Genomic DNA, 18,083 nt, shown 5'->3' on the forward strand with positions numbered 1-18,083 from the left:
TGGAATGCCAGATCTGTTTGTAACAAACTGGTCCCCACTCATGACCTTTTCATTTCCAACTCCCTACACCTACTAGCCATTACTGAAACTTGGATTACGCCCTCTGACACTACTTCTCCTGCTGCTCTCTCTGCTGGGGGCCTCACATTCACACACCCACCCCGACCTGGGGGTCGCCATGGGGGTGGTGTTGGGGTACTTTTACCTTCTAGTTACTCCTACCAACTCATACCACCAGAACCATCCCTTACATGCTCTACATTTGAGGTCCATGCCATACGCCTCTTCCAACCAGTCCATCTTAGAGTAGCTGTCATTTACCGCCCCCCTGGCACTGCTTCCAAATTCATCGACAACTTTGCTTCCTGGCTTCCTCACGTCCTCTCTTCTGACATTCCCTCCATTATCCTAGGCGATTTCAACATCCCTATTGACATCCCCACACAATCCCCTGCCTCTAAACTCCTTAACCTCACCTCTTCACTTGGTCTCTCCCACCCTCCCATGTGAATGGGAGCTCACTGGATCTGGTCTTCACTCACCGCTGTGATATTTCTGATTTTTCCAACTCCCCATTTCCCCTCTCTGACCACCACCTGCTCTCCTTTAACCTATCTCTCTCGACTTCCCCATCTCTACCTCCTAAGGCTACCATCACTAAGCGTAACATTGAAGCTATTGACACCACATTCCTTTCCTCCCCGTTTGATTCACTTCTCTCTCCTATTCTCTCTCTCATGCCCTGAACAAGCCACTTCCACATACAATGCATCCCTTACTTCTGCTCTTGACTCTGTTGCTCCACCAACCACTATTCACCCTCGCAAATTAACACCTCAACCCTGGCACATCAAATGCACCAGATATCTGCAAAAATGCTCACGTACTGCTGAGCGACACTGGAGGAAATCACGCTGGCAGACTTCCTCCATTTCAAACTTATGCTCTCATCCTTCAGTGCTGCCCTTTCTCTTGCTAAACAGTCATACTTCAAGAACCTCATCTCCTCCCAGTCCTCCAACCCCCGGCGCCTCTTTGCCACTCTCAACTCACTCCTCTGCCCACCTCCAATTCGTCTCCCTTCCTCACTCTCTGCTCTTGACTTTGCCACTTACTTCACATCCAAAATTGACTCCATACGTCAGGACATCACATCACACCAGACCATCAGTAACCAGCTTTCTCCCATCCCTTACCAACCCTCCCCATCCCTCGCACCTACTCTGACATCTTTCTCCCATGCATCTAGAGAGGAAGTCATGGACCTCATTCGTTCCTGTCCCCTCACCACTTGACCCTATCCCCTCCCGCCTCCTCCGCTACCTCTCTCCTTCTGCTTGTTCCCATCTTTCCCACCTTCTCAATCTGTCCCTCTCATCAGGCACTGTCCCCTCTGCCTTCAAGCATGCACTCATCTCTCCTATTCTTTAAAAAACCTACCCTTGATCCAAACACTCTCCAACTACCGACCCATCTCTCTCCTCCCTTTTGCCTCCAAACTCCTTGAGCGTATTGTCTACAACCGCCTTACTTCCTTTCTTTCCTCACACTCACTGCTTGACCCATTCCAGTCTGGCTTCCGTCCTCTCCACTCCACTGAAACTGCCCTTACAAAAGTATGCAATGACCTCCATGCTGCTAAATCTAAGGGACACTACTCTATACTTATTCTACTTGATCTCTCTGCTGCTTTTGACACTGTGGACCATCCTCTCCTACTGCAAATTCTTCACTCCATTGGTCTGCGTGACACTGCCCTCTCTTGGCTGTCCCCCTACCTTTCTGACCGTTCTTTCTCTGTCTCCTCTCATGACTCCACCTCCCCCTCACTTCCACTAACTATAGGGGTACCCCAAGGTTCTGTTCTTGGTCCTCTTCTCTTCTCTCTCTATACGTCCTCACTAGGTAAGCTCATTAGTTCTTTTGGTTTCCAATATCATCTCTATGCTGATAACACCCAAATCTATCTTTCCTCTCCAGACCTCTCCTCTGCTCTCCTCACTCGTATATCCAACTGTCTCTCTGCTACCTCTTCCTGGATGTCCCAGCACTTTCTTAAACTTAACATGTCTAAGACAGAGCTGATCATCTTCCCTCCCTCCCGCATAACCTCACCTCCTACAATCTCATCTATTGATGGCACTACTATCTCCTCTAGCCCCCAAGTGCGCTGTCTTGGAGTAATCCTCGACTCCTCCCTCTCCTTCAAACCACACATTCAGCACCTCTCACAAACCTGCCATTTTCATCTAAAAAATATTTCCAGGATCAGACCCTTTCTGACCCAGGATGCTACTAAGACTCTTATCCACTCACTGGTCATCTCCAGACTGGACTACTGTAATCTGCTCCTGACTGGCATTCCTGACAAATACCTCTCTCCACTCCAATCTACCCTCAATGCTGCTGCCCGGCTCATCTTCCTCACCAAACGCACTACGTCCACCTCTCCTCTCTTACTAGACCTTCACTGGCTCCCCTTCCCTTTCAGAATCCATTTTAAGCTTCTCACACTCGCTTACAAAGCCCTCACCCACTCCTCTCCCATCTACATCTCTGACCTTATCTCCCTTTACACTCACACCCGTCCTCTTCGCTCTGCTAATGCACGCCGACTCTCCTGCCTACGGATTACTTCATCCCACTCCTACCTCCAAGATTTTTCACGTGCTGCACCACTTCTTTGGAATTCCCTACCTCTCCCCCTCTCTACAAAACTTCAAACGATCTCTCAAGACCCAGTTCTTCACCAAACCCAGCCAAATCTCATCCTAACCCTCTGTTCTACGCTCTCTATGTACCCCATCTGTGTCACCCCTGTCTGTCTACCCCTCCCCTTTAGAATGTAAGCTCTCATGAGCAGGGCCCTCTTCCCTCATGTGCTTATCCTTTCTTATTTTAATAATCTTCAACTGCACCACATCCAGCAGTCTTCTGCCACCTGATACTTATTCCAGTGTCATCTGCTGATGTAACTATGTTTATTTACCCTGTACTTGTCCTATACCGTCATCAACTGTAAGTTGCTGTTTTCTGGTTTGATTATTTGTTTATGTAATCTGTAATTGGGCGCTGCGGAACCCTTGTGGCGCCATATAAATAAAGGATAATAATAATAATAATAATAATAATAATAATAATAATAATAATAATAATCTTGACCAGCAAAAAGCAGTGGATGCGATGTATTTAGATTTTGCAAAAGCCTTCGATACAGTGCCCGACAGGAAACTGATCATCAAATTAAGAGAACTTGGCCTAGGCTATACTATTTGCACATGGATAGGTAATTGGCTGGATAAGAGAGTACGAGTAGTGGTCGACGGAATGTTCTCCAGCTGGGCAGCAGTAGTCAGCGGAATACCGCAAGGGTCCGTACTTGATCCGCTACTGTTCAATATATTTATCAATGATCTAGGAATAAGCCTGCAAAGCAGTTTCAATCTTTGCAGATGATGCTAAACTGTGTAAGGTAATTAATTTAGAAAGCGATGTGGAGTCTCTACAGAATGACTTATTTCAACTTGAAACCTGGGCATCTAAATTGGGAATGAGATTCAATATAGAAAAGAGCAAAGTTAAGCATTTTGGGACAAAAACCACACATGCATCCTACACTCTAAATGGGGAAAATATAGGGGTAACTGTGGTGAAAAAGAGATTTGGGGGTGCTCATATATAATAAGATTTTACTTACCGATAAATCTATTTCTCGTAGTCCGTAGTGGATGCTGGGACTCCGTCAGGACCATGGGGATTAGCGGCTCCGCAGGAGACAGGGCACAAAAATAAAAGCTTTAGGACTAGGTGGTGTGCACTGGCTCCTCCCCCTATGACCCTCCTCCAAGCCTCAGTTAGGATACTGTGCCCGGACGAGCGTACACAATAAGGAAGGATTTTGAATCCCGGGTAAGACTCATACCAGCCACACCAATCACACCGTACAACTTGTGATCTGAACCCAGTTAACAGTATGACAAACGTAGGAGCCTCTGAACAGACGGCTCACAACAATAACAACCCGATTTTTTTGTAACAATAACTATGTACAAGTATTGCAGACAATCCGCACTTGGGATGGGCGCCCAGCATCCACTACGGACTACGAGAAATAGATTTATCGGTAAGTAAAATCTTATTTTCTCTGACGTCCTAGTGGATGCTGGGACTCCGTCAGGACCATGGGGATTATACCAAAGCTCCCAAACGGGCGGGAGAGTGCGGATGACTCTGCAGCACCGAATGAGAGAACTCCAGGTCCTCTTTAGCCAGGGTATCAAATTTGTAGAATTTTACAAACGTGTTCTCCCCCGACCACGTAGCTGCTCGGCAGAGTTGTAATGCCGAGACCCCTCGGGCAGCCGCCCAGGATGAGCCCACCTTCCTTGTGGAATGGGCCTCGACAGATTTAGGCTGTGGCAAGCCTGCCACAGAATGTGCAAGTTGAATTGTGCTACAAATCCAACGAGCAATCGTCTGCTTAGAAGCAGGAGCACCCAGCTTGTTGGGTGCATACAGTATAAACAGCGAGTCAGATTTTCTGACTCCAGCCGTCCTTGAAATATATATTTTCAATGCCCTGACAACGTCCAGCAACTTGGAATCCTCCAAATCGCTAGTAGCCGCAGGCACCACAATAGGCTGGTTCAGGTGAAACGCTGAAACCACCTTAGGCAGAAACTGAGGACGCGTCCGCAGTTCTGCCCTGTCCGAATGGAAAATCAGATATGGGCTTTTATACGATAAAGCCGCCAATTCTGACACTCTCCTGGCTGAAGCCAGGGCCAGTAGCATGGTTACTTTCCATGTAAGATATTTCAAATCCACCGATTTGAGTGGCTCAAACCAATGGGATTTGAGAAAATCCAAAACTACATTAAGATCCCACGGAGCCACTGGGGGCACAACCGGGGGCTGTATATGTAGTACTCCTTTTACAAAAGTCTGGACTTCAGGAACTGAAGCCAATTCTTTCTGGAAGAAAATCGACAGGGCCGAAATTTGAACCTTAATGGACCCTAATTTGAGGCCCATAGACAATCCTGTTTGCAGGAAATGTAGGAATCGACCCAGTTGAAATTCCTCCGTCGGGGCCTTCCTGGCCTCACACCACGCAACATATTTTCTCCAAATGCGGTGATAATGTTGTGCAGTCACCTCCTTCCTGGCTTTTACCAGGGTAGGGATGACCTCTTCCGGAATGCCTTTTTCCCTTAGAATTAGGCGTTCAACCGCCATGCCGTCAAACGCAGCCGCGGTAAGTCTTGGAATAGACACGGTCCCTGCTGAAGCAGGTCCCGTCTTAGAGGTAGAGGCCACGGATCTTCCGTGAGCATCTCCTGAAGTTCCGGCTTCTGCCATTGCCCTCCTGCTTCTTGTGCCGCCCTGTCTGTTTACGTGGGCGACTGCCGTGATGTTGTCCGACTGGATCAACACCGGCTGACCCTGAAGCAGGGGTTTTGCCAGGCTTAGAGCATTGTAAATCGCTCTTAGCTCCAGTATATTTATGTGAAGAGACATCTCCAGGCTTGACCACACTCCCTGGAAGTTTCTTCCCTGTGTGACCGCTCCCCAGCCTCTCAGACTGGCATCCGTGGTCACCAGGACCCAGTCCTGTATGCCGAATCTGCGGCCCTCTAACAGATGAGCACTCTGCAACCACCACAGAAGAGACACCCTTGTCCGTGGAGACAAAGTTATCCGCTGATGCATCTGCAGATGCGATCCGGACCATTTGTCCAGCAGATCCCACTGAAAAGTTCGTGCGTGGAATCTGCCGAATGGAATCGCTTCGTAAGAAGCCACCATTTTTCCCAGGACTCTTGTGCATTGATGCACAGACACTTTTCCTGGTTTTAGGAGGTTCCTGACAAGTTCGGATAACTCCCTGGCTTTCTCCTCCGGAAGAAACACCTTTTTCTGAACCGTGTCCAGAATCATTCCAAGGAACAGCAGACGTGTCGTCGGGGTCAATTGAGATTTTGGAAAATTCAGAATCCACCCGTGCTGTTGCAGCACTACTTGGGTTAGTGCTACTACGTCCCCCAGCTGTTCTCTGGACCTTGCCCTTATCAGGAGATCGTCCAAGTAAGGGATAATTAATACGCCTTTTCTTCGCAGAAGAAACATCATTTCGGCCATTACCTTGGTAAAGACCCGAGGTGCCGTGGACAATCCAAACGGCAGCGTCTGAAACTGATAATGACAGTTTTGCACCACGAACCTGAGGTACCCTTGATGTGAAGGGCAAATTGGGACATGCAGGTAAGCATCCTTGATGTCCAGGGACACCATAAAGTCCCCTTCTTCCAGATTCGCTATCACTGCTCTGAGTGACTCCATCTTGAACTTGAATTTTTGTATGTACAGGTTCAAAGATTTCAGATTAAGAATAGGTCTTACCGAGCCGTCCGGCTTCGGTACCACAAATAGTGTGGAATAATACCCCTTTCCCTGTTGTAGGAGGGGTACCTTGACTATCACCTGCTGAGAATACAGCTTGTGAATGGCTTCCAATACCGTCGCCCTGTCTGAGGGAGACGTTGGCAAAGCAGACTTTAGGAACCGGCGAGGGGGAGACTTCTCGAATTCCAACCTGTAACCCTGAGATACTACCTGCAGGATCCAGGGGTCCACCTGTGAGTGAGCCCACTGTGCGCTGAAATTCTTGAGTCGACCCCCCACCGCCCCTGAGTCCGCTTGTAAAGCCCCAACGTCATGCTGAGGGCTTTGCAGAAACCGGGGAGGGCTTCTGCTCCTGGGAGGGAGCTGCTTGGTGCACTCTTACCCTTTCCTTTGCCTCGGGGTAGATATGACTGTCCTTTTGCCCGCTTGTTCTTATAGGAACGAAAGGACTGCGGCTGAAAAGACGGTGTCTTTTTCTGTTGGGAGGGGACCTGAGGTAAAAAGGTGGATTTCCCGGCTGTTGCCGTGGCCACCAAATCCGATAGACCGACCCCAAATAATTCCTCCCCTTTATACGGCAATACTTCCATATGCCGTTTGGAATCCGCATCACCTGACCACTGTCGCGTCCATAAACTTCTTCTGGCAGATATGGACATCGCACTTACTCTCGATGCCAGAGTGCAAATATCCCTCTGAGCATCTCGCATATAAAGAAAAGCATCCTTTAATTGCTCTATAGTCAATAAAATACTGTCCCTATCCAGGGTATCAATATTTTCAGTCAGGGAATCCGACCAAACCACCCCAGCACTGCACATCCATGCAGAGGCGATGGCTGGTCGCAGTATAACACCAGTATGAGTGTATATACTTTTCAGGGTAGTTTCCAGCCTCCTATCAGCTGGATCCTTGAGGGCGGCCGTTTCAGGAGACGGTAACGCCACTTGTTTTGATAAGCGTGTGAGTGCCTTATCCACCCTAGGGGGTGTTTCCCAGCGCGCCCTAACCTCTGGCGGGAAAGGATATAATGCCAATAACTTCTTTGAAATTAGCAGTTTTCTATCGGGGTTAACCCACGCTTCATCACACACTTCATTCAATTCCTCTGATTCAGGAAAAACTACAGGAAGTTTTTTCAGACCCCACATAATACCCCTTTTTGTGGTACTTGCAGTATCAGAGATATGCAAAGCCTCCTTCATTGCCGTGATCATATAACGTGTGGCCCTACTGGAAAATACGTTTGTTTCTTCACCGTCGACACTAGATTCGGTGTCCGTGTCTGGGTCTGTGTCGACCGACTGAGGTAAAGGGCGTTTTACAGCCCCTGACTGTGTCTGAGACGCCTGGACAGGTACTAATTGGTTTGCCGGCCGTCTCATGTCGTCAACTGATTTTTGTAACGTGCTGACATTATCACGTAATTCCATAAACAAAGCCATCCATTCCGGTGTCGACTCCCTAGGGGGTGACATCACCATTACCGGCAATTGCTCCGCCTCCACACCAACATCGTCCTCATACATGTCGACACACACGTACCGACACACAGGGAATGCTCTTATCGAAGACAGGACCCCACTAGCCCTTTGGAGAGACAGAGGGAGAGTTTGCCAGCACACACCCAAGCGCTATAAATATATAGGAACAACCCTACAGAAGTGTTGTTTCCTTTATAGCAGCTTAATATATCAATATCGCCAAAAAAGTGCCCCCCCTCTCTGTTTTTTTTACCCTGTTTCTGTAGTGCAGTGCAGGGGAGAGTCCTGGGAGCCTTCCTCGCAGCGGAGCTGTGCACGAAAATGGCGCTGTGTGCTGAGGAGATAGGCCCCGCCCCCTATTTCGGCGGGCTCTTCTCCAGGTGTTTGTGAGACCTGGCAGGGGTTAAATACATCCATATAGCCCCAGGGGCTATATGTGATGTATTTTTAGCCAGAACAAGGTATTATCATTGCTGCCCAGGGCGCCCCCCCCCCCAGCGCCCTGCACCCTCAGTGACCGCTGGTGTGAAGTGTGTGACAACAATGGCGCACAGCTGCAGTGCTGTGTGCTACCTCATGAAGACTGAAAAGTCTTCTGCCGCCGGTTTCTGGACCTCTTCACTTTTCGGCATCTGCAAGGGGGTCGGCGGCGCGGCTCCGGGACCGGACTCCATGGCTGGGCCTGTGTTCGATCCCTCTGGAGCTAATGGTGTCCAGTAGCCTAAGAAGCCAATCCATCCTGCACGCAGGTGAGTTCACTTCTTCTCCCCTAAGTCCCTCGTTGCAGTGAGCCTGTTGCCAGCAGGACTCACTGAAAATAAAAAACCTAATAACTTTTTCTAAGCAGCTCTTTAGGAGAGCCACCTAGATTGCACCCTGCTCGGACGGGCACAAAAACCTAACTGAGGCTTGGAGGAGGGTCATAGGGGGAGGAGCCAGTGCACACCACCTAGTCCTAAAGCTTTTATTTTTGTGCCCTGTCTCCTGCGGAGCCGCTAATCCCCATGGTCCTGACGGAGTCCCAGCATCCACTAGGACGTCAGAGAAAATAGGCTTAATAACAGTACACAATATCAAAATGCAGCAAAAAAGGCAAGTAAAGTGCTTGCGAGCATAAAACGGGGCATTGAGAGAAGGGACGAGGATGTAATCCTGCCACTGTACAAATCATTGGTACATCCACACCTTGAATATGGTGTTCAATTTTGGGCACCATATTATAAAGCAAAAGAAAAATAAAAAGATATCAGGAAACTAGAAAGAGTTCAAAGGCGAGCTACTAAATTGATTAAAGGGTTAGAGACACTGGAGTACGAAGAAAGACTCCTCTTTTCTAGTGTATACATACAGTATTTAACCTAGTAAGCCTAAGAGGGGACATTATTAATATATCTTCAAATATGTAAAGGGTCATTACAAGGAGTTATCAAGGGATTTGTTTATTAAATGAACCCTGTATAGGACACGTGAGCACTCGCTAAGGCTAGAGGAGAGAAAATTCCGTACACAACGTAATAAAAAAGGGTTCTTCATGGTAAGGGCAATAAAAAGTTGGAACTCCCTGCTGGAGATTGTAATAATGGCAGACTCTGTAAATGCATTTAAAAATGGATTGGACAAATTTCTAACTGGAAAAAGTATCCAGGGCTATACCGTTTAACATATTGAGATTAAATTATCTGGGAGTGATAAGATTCATAGCAGTCAATTGGTACTAAACCATTACTTCAGCAGGTGCTTTATAATATAAACAGCTTAACACAGAATACAGGTTGAGCCCGATGGGCATTTTGCCTCTTTTCAACTTCACTAACTATGTAATACACATCCAATGTGACCGCAGTTATTGGAAGCTTAGTTCAAATGATTAATTAAAACAACTGTGCATCTATATAACACAGAAACAAAAAATACTACACTGACATATGTACTAGAAAGGGAATAAATTCTTCAGTTTCCAAATATATATTTAAAGCAAGTTATATACGCATGGAACAAAGCTGGTGAAACAAAGTTGGGGAATTGCTGAAGAACTTACGCAGCTAAGAACATATTTTTCTTTCGAAAGTGTGCTGCTAAAAGGCATTTATGGGGGGGGGGGGGGAGAAGAGATAACACGTTATAAGAGCGTCTTCCGTTACACTTGTTTATTACTGTTGCCCTTTGATACGAGAACAGATCTGCTGTATTCGTACAAGGTCATGCACTGCAGAGACCAGCTTGTGGAGCTTCCTTTAATACTAAAGTATAAGTCAGCCACACTGACGTGTTCCTGCTTACTGGCTACTAATAGTGATTGTGGTTTATTTGCAGGAGCCAGAGCAGCACCTTGTTGCAAGGGGTGGTGGTTTTGGATAACAGATAAAAGGACTGAAAAAAGTATTATATGGAATATTTAGGAAAATAAAGTCCGTTTTTCCAAGAGCATTTAAAAAAAAAAAAAAAACATTTTTAGGGCAGTAAGGATGGTCTAATGGTTACTATCACTGCCTCACAGGTTCCATTCCCACCATGGCCCTAACTGTGTGAGTCTGTATATTCTTCTCGTAATCGTGCAGGTTTCCTTCCACAATCCAAAAATATACCAGTAGGTTAATTGGCTCCCATCAAAAAATTAACCCTAGTGTGTGCGCGCGCGCGCGTGTACATGGGCAGATCAGATGGGCCAATTATCTGCCGTCAAATTCTATGTTCAAGTCACATATCTTTACATCAGGACACAATCTGTCTAGTACAGCTGTATCCTCATACATCATTGCTGCAGTCGCGCCAAATAACACCTCTTGCGCGCTCCAGGTCTTGTGTAACTCTGCTAGTATCTGGTATCCTTATTTATTTGCCTTGCCAAAGAAGAGTTTTAGTCGCAATGTGGTGCGACTAGGACACACCCTGAGACTGTGTTGATTTGATAGCAAACACTTGTGTATCTGTGTGATGGAGTTTCTAAATTTGTATATGAAGTGCTACGATGTGGCAGCCGCGGCTGTTCTCCATGCCCAGTTCCTGTGTGCTCTGTATACAGATTCAGCCACAACTCAATATGTAAATGTGTCAAATACCGAATTTTATTATTTATTACCAGTTATTTATATAGCGCACATATTCCGCAGCGCTTTACAGAGAATATTTGCCCATTCACATCAGTCCCTGCCCCAGTAGAGCTTAGAATCTATATTCCCTATCACATGTACACAATTTTTGTTGGGAGCCAATTAACCTACCAGTATATTTTTGGATTGTGGGAGGAAACACACACAAGTACGGGGAGAATACACAAACTCCGCAGAGTTAGGGCCAAGGTGGGAATTGATCCAATGACCTCAGTGCTGTGAGGCGGTAATGCTAACCATTACTCCATCCGTATTGCCCAAGGTAAACAGCACAGGTAGTGCGTCCTAGTCGCATCATGCCAGGCATCTTGTGCTCCACAGTGTATTGAGGGCTGGTCTTTAGTTTAACGGCTGTCGGGATCTCGGCGCAGGAATCCCGACAGTCGGCATACAGACACTTTTTCTCCCACCGTGCCCGCAACGTGGCGAGCGCAGCAAGCCCGCAAGGGGCTCATTTGCGCTCGCCACACTGTCGTTATGCCGGCGGTCGGGAGGCTAGAGGTATTAGGAGACATCTGTAGACCCATAGGGGTCAATCACAAACAAAATAAAAGTGATCACTTAAGCAGTGAGTGAGCCTCTGCCCATGTTGCAATGCTCCAGTAGGCCCATGCCATCAAGCCAGCTATACTTTGCTATAATCTGAAATCTCTATGTAAAGAGATGAAAACATGTTCTACTTCTGAGCAGATATTTCTATAGAAATTATGACATCATATATAAAAGCAATGAGCATGTGTGGGACTGCTTCTCCCAGATCAAACACATAACGTTTTCCGTTAAACATACAACAGTTTAATCGATAACACCTTTACTTTAGGATGATTGCATTTTTCTAAGAAAGTCCTTTACATCGATAGGCTGATAAAGAAAAATTGATCCAAGATGTTGCTTTAGCCATTAGGCAGCATGGGATGAAGAGTTAAACAGGAAAGCGATTACCTACAGTTTATCTACTCCCAGTAGGATAGTGGGTTATAGGCTAAAAACATTCTCCCATTACTTTATATGGGCCGATTCCTTATAAAAATAAATTAATCTCAATGTGAGCACTGAAGAGGAAAGTGGAAAACACAAACACTGAGCTGCCTTCAAAACCAAAACCACCTCCTTTACTAAGAACGGATTTGAACGGCCTGCTTTAATCAGGAAAAATACATATTAAATGCACGCTGCACTGGCAAGTGCAAGAGATGATATTTAAGTAGATGAATTAAGACCTCCTGGACGAGGTTAGCAGTCACAAATTGTCAGACTAATGAAAAGATCCTTACTGTACACGTGTAACTACAGACAGATGTTTGCTAAGAAATGCCTGATGAGTGTGTGTGTGTGTTTTCAGAATAGAAACATATTACAGAAAATAAAACGTGCCTGCCTTCTCGCACGGAGGAACGGCACAGCTGAGCTAATGTCATGTAGTCAGACTTCTCCATGTATTATGCCATAGAAGCGTGGGTGAGTAGGAGCATTCCCAATATCCTTGAAACCAGATCATTAAACATGTATGGCAGGCTCACGCCATCTGTGTGGCAAAGTTCCACACAGCTTTCACGTCCCCACAAGAGCGCTCTGGTTTTACAAGAGCATTCATACTTCAGCTATTAAGGAACTCTGCTGTAATAAGAGATTTCGTATAAAACATATTTGGTGGCACATACCTCCAATGGAAATATTTGAGACTTGCAAAGATAAAATAATTTACATTTTAATTAAACAGCATATGCCTTTGAAGACTGATCAAAAAAAAAAATCTTTTGAAAGCAGTAACAAATAAATGTTCTCTCCAGGCTGTACAATCTACATTTACACCCCAGTCACAAATATTCATTAAAGGGAAAAAAACAAAAACCAGTAAAAGAGTTTTCTGTATTAGGTTCTTACATCACTTAGCCCCATTGCCATGTCCCCCCCCCCCATTTTCATTATATGCAAGGTCTGTATGCACAGACTGGCTTTGGTACAGCAGTCAGTCTCAGCTGACATCTTTGTCTATGAGCTCTAGGCTACAGTTTGGTACAATGTAGAGACACGGGCACATTGTAATTCTCAGGGTGAGCTCTTGGCAAAAGGAGCCCTTTCCCATTTGTAGACAGGTGTGGCCAAATGTAATGCCTTTCCATTTGGATTTCAGATAACAGCCCATGGCTGATCAGTGATAACCCATTCATTCTAGAAGAGCATCTGACCATTTTGGAGCCAAACGTTCCATCTCAGTGCTATTTTGGCAATACTGGCACAACTATTAGTGAAACTGTCCGTCCACTTTACAGCTAGAAGCACCAACAGTAGCTAAATGGAGACAATACAGCACCCAATAATTTGTAGTGCACTGAAAAATCAACATTTGTGCAAAAGGATACCTACACATGAAAGCATTACTGCGCTACAAAAAATGTCAGCGCTACATGAATAATAATAAACATAACATACATAAATTATATCCAACTGTGTGGCGATCGCCAAATTGTTCTCTTGTAATGAGGTTACTGTAAATACAAAATTGCACGTTCCACCGACTGTCAGGGTGATGATAGTAAATCACCAGTCACAAAGTGCCAGAACAAAGTGCAACTCCAATAACAGCTGGCTCCAGAGTGGTGGATTGAACCACAATCTAACAATTAAAGATTTTTATTTCTCATTGGATACACAGTGTAATTGCCTATACAAACAGTATTACAAGTTGTGATGTGTTTTGTTCTCCCTTTATGTAATTTCAAGATGCACAGTTCTCCAAGGAGAAATAATTATATTTACAGGGCAATAATATTTATCATCATCATCATTATTCCAAAGCCCCATTTACCCGATATTATCCTTGTGTCAATAAGGACTGGTTTGGCCACCCCTGGTGAAAAGGAAAATTGTCGGATAGGTTGGCAAATACAGCCAGAAGATTATTAAATGTAGTCCCCGTAAGTCTGCCAAGCGGGCATCATTGAAACTAGCCGCTTCATTCAATAGAATACAGGCCAGATATTGTCCAATTTGATTACAGTACTTAAATGTTTAATATGACATTACTCCTGGTGCCCAGGCGCCATGTGTGGCTAGATTAACCACCTAATGTTTATTAAACTTTAATTTTCAAACAAAGAAAATAAATAAAAAATAAAAATGGTGTTTCAATTTTAAATGTACTTTACTAAACTGTAATTTCAACAATGGTATAGCATGGTCTTACCTGAGTATCTCTACTTATAAGAAAATGTCTAGTTCTGTGAGGAGTCAAGGACCTCTTCATCACCGCCCGATGACGAAAATGGTAATAATCTCCAAAAATCTAAAGAAAGAGAGAGACTGACTTTTAAAATACATATAGCATGTCTACCATCCATATTGTAATATTGCATTAATACAGTGACAGTGAGGTGGATGTGCTTAAGTTTGTATCTACATTATATCCCATTCTCTCTACAAAAAAGTCTGCAGGTACCATGAGCGTTTCTAAAATCATATTACAGTAAAGGCGCAAGCACAGTGACATGCAATGAAAATATTTTTTTCAAGACTTCTTAGCACTGAAACCACAAAGTACTCAATAGATGTAAAAATATAAAACATATACAAAAAGGTCTTAAAATGACAAACCAAACAGACCATAATGTAATACTATATAATAAAAGGATAACGCTGCTCCTCACCTTTATGGTGGGGTTTCAAGTGTTTTGCACGCCGGTGGCCAATAGATGGTACCCGATGGAGCAATTCAAGTATTGCTCCATTTGGGCGCGCACATTACCGATATGTTGTTTTCGTAATTTTGACAGGCTGCTAACTAGTACATAAATGTTATCCCATTTGATCGCTAAATAAACCATTGTGCAATCGGTGTCTATTTTCAGGAGTCTCAGCTGAAATCTCTTGGGTATATGTATGAGCTCTGGGCTACAGAATGCTACAATGAAGAGACTGGGCACATTCTATTTCAAAGGGGAGCACTTGGCAAAGGAGCCCCCATCACTACTGCTCTCTTCATTCCCTGCTGTTCCCTTCTCTACTGCCACCACATTCCCTGCTATTTCCTTCACTACTGCCTCCAAATCCATTGCTGTGTGGCCCCTTATACTGTGCCCACCTCCTACATTCATCTTGCTTGCCCTACCAATTCACCATTGTTGTGTGGCGTAACGTTATAAGGGGTAGTAATATGGGGCCTAATGAGTATAAAGGGTACTACTATGCAGTATAATTTTAATAAGGGGTCATAGTGTGTGGCACAATGTGTATAAAGGGTACTACTATGTGGCGTAATGTGTTTAAGGTGCTTTACTGTGCAGTGGAATGTGAATAAGGTTGCACGAGTCGTAAGCAATCCTCTGCCAACCCCAAGTGCAAATTGTTCAGTTGCAGTAATTCTGATGATATGAATGATAGCAGCTTCTCCTTTTCTGGACCCAGCCAACACAAGAGACCACCTTATTTAGTTCTCCAGAAAAAAAAAAAAAGAAAAAAAATATGAGATGGACTTCCATGCTGTTCTCTGTGGATCCTGGAGTTTCTGCAGCTCCATAAGAGCCACTGCCTTTTTATTCTTGTAAGAGTCTTTAGTTTTTTTGCTTAATAAATTATGCTGCTATGACAATGCACTGGGTGACTGCACCTTGATGTTGGATATTGGAAAGTAGAGAAACACCAGATCAGCCTCATTTCTTTTACATCAAGTTTGCATCCATTTGGCGGTGATCATCATTAGGTCTTTACAAAGAGAATATGCATTGTGCTTAACTTCTTCTACCTTTCCATCTATCCTGCAATATTATTTGAAATGTAGACCCAAGCACTAAGAACAAATACGCAGAGAAAGAACGGACTGAAAAAAGTTACTTTTGTGCATCCCCTCGAATGCCAATTTGTCTTAAATATTGCAATCCGGCATTGTGTCACTTTCTTGACACGCCGGTAAGGCCAAAGGCAGAGTGTGCTCTAGACTGGATGGACAGGTTATGAAGTCAAGATCATGGTATAATTCAGTTGAATCCTTTGATTACCGTATTGCGCCACACATTTCTAAACATACACAATAGGCAGCACAGAGAATGAGCATAGCGCTTTCCAAGGGGCATACACCATCGATGTTGTGTAGGATTCTCTGCAGTGACAAGGTAATAAATATTAACCTAAAAAGGAAGAAGGCAACACAGCAAATTTATTGCCTCACGTAGAATTCTTTTTATGCCGACATCAGAACAGCAGAAGGGAAGGTCTGGAAGCACAATGACTGTGACAAAGGTTCTGCTGTTACCAGTTGTTTCAGTTGGCAGAGCCATTAAGGAGGATTGCTCAGAACATCTTTGCGCTAATTAATATTTTTCAAGGTTTCAAACCAAGTTTAAAAAAAAAAATAAAAAAAAATAAGCTGGACGACAAGGACAGCAGCAATTGTGCCTTGCTAATATTATGTTACCTATGTGAAATAAAAGACCTGAATTCTGAAGGCTAGTATATTTATCTATTCTGTGCGTGTTTGCTTTCAACCATACATTATCCTGGAACATACAGAATTGTTTGCAGATTAAAGCTCTCCAAACACATTGCTGTGCCTACAGATAAACAAGCGCTCTGTGCAGCAGTTAACGTCAGTCTGGTCTCCAGCAGCTCCCACTGAATAGAATTCACAGTGAATACAAGACAATGGGAAATTGCATGACGTTTATTTTTAGAATGTACAGTATCCTTTTAGTTTTAATCAGAGAAGCTTTACTCTCCGAGAGGCCGTAACCCCTTTTCGAGCTGAATCTAAATAAAGGTACGACTTAGATGGCTTTGGAATGTAACTAATGACCGCTCAAGCAAGATGGGAAATGTTACGCCTTCTGACATCTGGCACCGGATCGTTTCTGCATCTGTACTACGGCATAACACTTTATCAGCCTCTATACCATGCAAGTTTTATTTTCATGCTCCTCCTGGGAAGATTGACACGTTTAACATGTTGGCCAAGCATTTTAGCTGCATAGCGTTACATAAAGGTTGAATGCACGCATTAGTTTTTATACAGAACAGAACTTGATAAGAGTTTTCTTGCAACACCCATTTCGCTACTCACATAGGGGTCTATACGTCATTAAATACAGATGTAGCTATGCTGATTTTTGCTTCAACACAGCTTGCTGCATGGGGAACCTTCGGCCCTCCAGCTGTTGTTGAACTACACATCCCAGCATGCCCTGCAACAGTTTTAGCATGGTCAAATAGCAAAACTGTAGCAAGGGATGCTGGTATGTGTAGTTCAACAACAGCTGGAGGGCCAAAGGTCCCCCATCCCTGCACTATGGGAAAACCGCATGGGGTACACCAACCCATACCAGTCACCCTGCCTCACAGCCTATCAAGAATCCAGCTTATAAAAACTCGGAAGCAGCAGCACAGCACGAACTCCGGAAGCAGAGCAGCAATCCCACACAGTGGGGCAGGATGACGCGGGCAAGGGCGGCTGTCATCCCGGGTGCCGAACAGGGAGCCCACGAAGTTGGGAGGAAAAGCACACAGCCCACAGGGAACAGAAAGTAGACTAGTCTACTGCACAAATAGAGGATTAACGGTGGCCGTGCAGGCCGAAGCTGAACTGGGAGTAAGTGAGAGGAGTGTCCATTTATGGACTACAGCGACCCACTTACAAATCACCCACCTCCTGATTACTAACGGAAGGGCCCGCACTGGACACTGCAGCAGAAAGGCACCCAACATAGCGCTTATAATAAGATTTTACTTACCGATAAATCTATTTCTCGTAGTCCGTAGTGGATGCTGGGGACTCCGTCAGGACCATGGGGATTAGCGGCTCCGCAGGAGACAGGGCACAAAAATAAAGCTTTAGGATCAGGTGGTGTGCACTGGCTCCTCCCCCTATGACCCTCCTCCAAGCCTCAGTTAGGATACTGTGCCCGGACGAGCGTACACAATAAGGAAAAATTTTGAATCCCGGGTAAGACTCATACCAGCCACACCAATCACACCGTACAACTTGTGATCTGAACCCAGTTAACAGTATGACAAACGTAGGAGCCTCTAAACAGACGGCTCACAACAATAACAACCCGATTTTTTTGTAACAATAACTATGTACAAGTATTGCAGA

General features: G+C 44.9%; 1 protein-coding gene across 2 annotated transcripts in view; it reads right to left on the reverse strand.

Moving 5' to 3' along the window:
* The window catches only part of FURIN (furin, paired basic amino acid cleaving enzyme), a 389,010-nt gene that overhangs the window by 226,193 nt on the left and 144,734 nt on the right, over nucleotides 1-18,083 (reverse strand). For both annotated transcript variants that reach the window (XM_063925863.1, XM_063925862.1), the window contains exon 3: nucleotides 14,187-14,285. In XM_063925863.1, coding sequence (XP_063781933.1) covers nucleotides 14,187-14,285 — 99 coding nt within the window. The remainder of the gene's footprint in view (nucleotides 1-14,186; nucleotides 14,286-18,083) is intronic.

Source organism: Pseudophryne corroboree, chromosome 6, assembly GCF_028390025.1.
Source record: "Pseudophryne corroboree isolate aPseCor3 chromosome 6, aPseCor3.hap2, whole genome shotgun sequence".
NCBI lineage: Eukaryota > Metazoa > Chordata > Amphibia > Anura > Myobatrachidae > Pseudophryne > Pseudophryne corroboree.